We start from the raw sequence: 5,095 nt of genomic DNA, 5'->3' as shown, positions 1-5,095 counted from the left end.
TATATTATTATGATTTTTCGTCTAATATAAAAATATGTTTCAATTAGAAGTAATATGTGCTAATGTTAAACATAATTTAAGATATTTCACTATAAATTGTGTAATTTTATACACATTATTTTTGTGATTTTATATATTGTTTAATTTTTAACGCGATTCCAAAAAAAAACACAACGTAACGTAATTCTTATACGCGTTAGACTTAACGCATTGCAAAAATACGAAGTAATTTAAAATTAATTAAATTCCAAATAGCAAATACATATTATATTTCATTTATTATATTCAATTTCCAACATACTAATACTCTCTTTCTTTCTTTTTCTGCTACTCAATATATTATCATATTGTCCCCACGCAGTGGCTAATTAATTATTCTTGCCAATTAATAGTCGGTATATCGCTGTGATAAAACGTCACAAAGCCTGCAAAAGGGACAGGGAAAATGTAAAAGGCTGGGGCTGAAATTTCAGGTTCGATGATAACGACTGAGAAACGGAAAGAAAAAAAATGAAGAGGGTCAAAAAAAACTCAGAGAGTGTCATTGTGGTAAAGAGATTTTCCGCTACGATGCTTTCGGTAGCTCCGTAGACATTCAGAATGTTGCTCATCTCATATTGGAAGGCACGATGTCGTTATTGGAAAACGACCGTGCATCATGGTGAAATGGTCCTGTCAGACGTCACTAGATTGAAACGCGAGAATAACGAGGCAGCGCGATGATGCGTGGTAAATAAAAAGAAAAGTCCGATTGTGATTACGTAAAGTAGCGAGATGAAATGTTGATTGAGAATTCTTACCCTTCGAAGCTGACGTAAAAAATTTATAACACAAATTACTGACATTGAATCTGTAACCCATTTAATTTATGTTAATTATAAGAAAGGCATTACAATTTGAAAATAATTTTCTTGAATCATCAAAAATAATTTCGTAAAAATCTCAAAAATAATGAATAATTCTGCAAAAAGTTTTTTGAGCAGTCTATAATTATTTTGATGAGCCAATGAAATTATTTTCAGATCTGCATCTTAAATTTTTTAATTCTTCAGCAAAACAAAATCTTTTCTATAATTTTATGTGAAATTTCAAGAAACCAAAATGACATAAAAAATGAATACTAAGTATATTTGAGCAAGATCCTATTTGCAGATGTAATGTAAAGAAAATTAAATTAACATTTTTTATAAAGAGATTTATAATTAAATCGCTCCAATAGACCTACCGTCAGCTTCGAAGGAATGTAATTGTGGATATAATAAACCGACATCAGTTCCAGAGGGTTAATGCCACATTATGTCGACATAATATTATTATGGTTTCCACATGTGATGAAAAACGGTGATGAAATTATCCTAACGAGTATCCTACGAGTATTAAAAATAAGCGTATGTATTTTATATATACAAATTTTTATTACAAAACGTGAATAAATTACCTTCATTAACGTAGAATAAAAACTGTGAATAAATCAACGAGATACAGATTTTTTAATGGCCTTCAATAAATTTAAATTCAAACAAATGCGCATTTATGACATAACGGTTGAGTAATCCCTGTTTGCGAATCCACATCATTACATTTGCGTTTAGCGTCGCTAATTTACACTAAGTGCTGCGCAAACAATGCAAAAACACCACTGTTTGCATTGTCGATTGATGATCGATTATTCGAACTCCTGAAAATTCACGAAACCCGGTCGCTTGCGCGGTTGAGCGTACTGCTTTAACAAAATGATCCTGGCATCTCTCTCCGGGTCCTTTGGCGGGCTGGGTAATATGGTCCTTCGCGTGGATGGCATTTTGAACTTTCGATCGATTGGCTTGCAACCCGGCATGACGGAGAGTCGTCTCTTGGCGGGCACGACATCCATTCGCCGCCACAGAAAATCCACCTCCCCTTTCATCTCTTTCGGCATCAGCTCGAGGATAAGCTGCTGCCTAGCAGTGATGTCGTCTAAATCACCGTTACGCTCCACGTCCATTTCATCCACGATCTTTACAGCTCTTTCGTAGAAATCTATCTACGGATACATTTATAAGACCGATCCTTGAATTAAACCTTGTGAATGGAGAATACTTTGCTTATTCCCTACGTCAGCGACTCGATTGTGTCGCGTAATGGCGAAAACTGCTTCTCGCAAAAAAGGATCGTTACATTTGTCTTTGTAAAAAGGTTTTCCGAAACGATAGTTTTTTTTAGCTTGTTAATGTGAAAAAGACTGCAGTGATTGTGCAAATAACGGGAATATGTAACACTTAAAAGAAAAAGAAAAGAAACTTTTCATCGATCGTAAAAGATATATCAGCTATGCCGTCCCTGCAAAAAGTTTGAAAATATATATTAATGTTTATATAAAAATCAATACTATAAAATTATATACGTATGAAACAGTTATGTGAATAACATTATATATTTATTTATTAATAACATATTTTTATAATTCACTTACTATAATTATTATTTGTTATAATATTCAACTTATTGATGATAAAAATTGAAATTTTTTTACATAAATATTTTAAATAATCAAGATTACTTATGCAAAATCTGTTTCATATATATATTGTTTTAGTATTTATTTTTATATGGAAAATATAATAGACATTAACATATTTTCAATTTTTAAATATTTACAGGAACTGTGAGGCTGATACATTCTTAAGGATGCCTAAACAAACCCAACAAGAACGCAAAATTTCAAAGAAAATTAATTTTCGTTGATTTAGTGAATATAACATGACTCGCGATAATATCTCAATGAATATATACGTTATTTCATCGTAGCGCATCGCTAGACTTTATCTATTAAAAAATTCAAAAGATGCGATGGCGCGGATTGCTCTGAAGAGAGGAAAATTAGTGCTGCAAATTGCTGGCGGCGGTGAACAAGTTGGTTTTAGTCAGCGTTTTCCGATACTTTTTAAACACATTCTCGCGCACGCCGCAAGCTAATTTTAAATAATGTGCTCATATCGATCGTAATATAAATTCGACGGCAATATAGCGATGTCATTACGAATTAGTTTACGAATTTATAGATTTTATTTTTACCAGACAGTCGATATTAAGTTTTCTGGCATGTGCAAGCGTTAAAAGCGCCATGTCTCTCGCCTCGTTCCGATTATTCTGATAAATCTCTATCCGCAGCATCAGATGATCCATATTCAGGACCCATTGGTCACAATTTGCTTCCTGCGCCATGTCTTGTCCCTTCTTAGCGTAGAATCTAGCCAGGTCGAAGCGGTGTATCTCGATGAGGAACTTGCAAAATTCGTGATATAACCAGGCGAGCTCGAGCGGCATGGATGCCATAGCTAATCTCCTGTTCGAACCGCAAATATTGGGATTATTTTCGAAATTTCGATCAGTTAAATGGGAATTATAACGGATTAACCGCGAACATAATTATAACTGCAAATTATTATGCATAAATTATTATGTAATGTAATTCTTAAATTATATAATCTATCTATAATTGTATAAATTGTAATGTAACTTTATGCTAAACAGAGACAGCTGTTAAAGAGCGAACTCGTCAAATATAAAGAATTATAAATAAAGAATATAAATAAAGAAAATAAAATAAAATATTAATATTTGTGGCTTCAAGAATAAGTCCATTACAAATGAAATGCCTATGTAATTCTACCGACAATTGTCGGTAAATTATATGTTCTTAAAGATAAATACAATTTGCAAACAATTAAGATGTGATAGAAATACAAAGTTAAAAATAAGAATGTAATGACATTAAATCATTATTTAATCCTTTATAGACTGGCGACCCCATTTGGGATCATTCCCTTTTTATTTTATAAAGTGCTTGTACAATTTTTATGAAACTTAGAGTAATTTAATAATGCTTTATTCTAATCTGAGTTAAAAAATAAAATTCAAAATAAATTTAATATGACGGATATGGTAAAAGAAATAATTTGATTTGAATTTTTTTATCATAAAACTTGATTTTCAAGGATTTTTAATTGTAATAATGATTTTTCAATTTCCCTTATTTGAAGCTCACCATTGATATGTAAAAAATTAATACTAAAATTTCCAAATTGACTTTCAAATTCTGATTATTCTGATATCAACTCTGTAACACTAGATATTTCTTTATGAAGATTCCTATTCTTTTGAAATTCAATTTTTCAGATACCAATAACTTTCTAAAACTAATTTCACGATATAATCAGATTTTTTAAAATTTGAATTTTATGATTCTGAGATCAGAATCTAATTCAGACCGAAATCTTTAGAAAATGAAATCATCCATAAGTTACTTTTATTAGAAAATTTCGATCCTCAAAAGGATTAACACAGAATGAAACTTGCAGAAATATATAAACGAAAAATCGATGTTTGATGAAATCTTCCGTCAGTGTTGCTTGTGATTTAAAATTCTAACAGCATAGAAATAAAATGTAAATGTCTACTAGCATAAAAGAGATAGATAACAATAGTTAATAAAGGTGTTTATTAATATTCTAAGACAAGCCTTTTAAAAACATAGAAGTAAGTAAACAACAGGATAAAGATAAAAGAAAATATATAGAAATATTAAAAAATACGAATAATAAAAATAATATAAATAAAATATAAAAATAAAAAGCTAAAAGAGATGGATATTTATTGAGATATTACATATTCTATCCTAAATTCTATTTATGAATGATTTATACCTCCGGAACGTCTTCAACGTTTCCTTCAAATTCACAGTCGGCATCCACGCGAGATCAATGTCCCGAGGCAATGTTGCAACTCGTATTCCCAAGTGATGCTTCAAGTATCTCGTCTTCATTTCCTCGTTGTCCAGACACATCAAATTACGCGGGTCGATATATACCTGTGCTACCGTTTTGTACAGCACATCTAAACACCTTTGCTTCAGCGGAAACATCTTGTCCGTGTATGCGTCAAAGGTATCCTTGATATGATAAACGAGCCTGGTAAAAGATCATGGCGTCAGGTTAAAATTTAATGAGTTCAAATAAGTTTAGAAATTTTACAAAGGACTTTGTTCACACACACACACACACACACACACACACACACACACACACATATGCGCGCGCGCGCGCGCACTTTTATA

The 5,095-nt window shown here is 31.6% G+C and overlaps 2 protein-coding genes across 2 annotated transcripts in view; both read right to left on the bottom strand.

Annotated features, from left to right (window-relative positions):
• LOC105621440 (tetratricopeptide repeat protein 25-like) overlaps positions 1–861 on the bottom strand; it is an 11,396-nt gene extending 10,535 nt beyond the window's left edge. Inside the window, exon 1 of the mRNA XM_012202910.1 lies at positions 801–861. Coding sequence (XP_012058300.1) covers positions 801–861 — 61 coding nt within the window. The remainder of the gene's footprint in view (positions 1–800) is intronic.
• An 805-nt stretch (positions 862–1,666) lies between these two features.
• LOC105621439 (tetratricopeptide repeat protein 25-like) overlaps positions 1,667–5,095 on the bottom strand; it is a 7,837-nt gene continuing 4,408 nt past the window's right edge. Inside the window, exons 4-6 of the mRNA XM_012202909.1 lie at positions 4,686–4,949; positions 3,055–3,325; positions 1,667–2,023 (exon numbers count right to left, since the gene is read on the bottom strand). Of these exons, the coding sequence (XP_012058299.1) occupies positions 1,667–2,023; positions 3,055–3,325; positions 4,686–4,949 (892 nt within the window). The remainder of the gene's footprint in view (positions 2,024–3,054; positions 3,326–4,685; positions 4,950–5,095) is intronic.

Source organism: Atta cephalotes, assembly GCF_000143395.1.
Source record: "Atta cephalotes unplaced genomic scaffold scaffold00033, whole genome shotgun sequence".
Lineage (NCBI taxonomy): Eukaryota > Metazoa > Arthropoda > Insecta > Hymenoptera > Formicidae > Atta > Atta cephalotes.
This window is presented reverse-complemented; position numbering and strand designations above follow the sequence as displayed.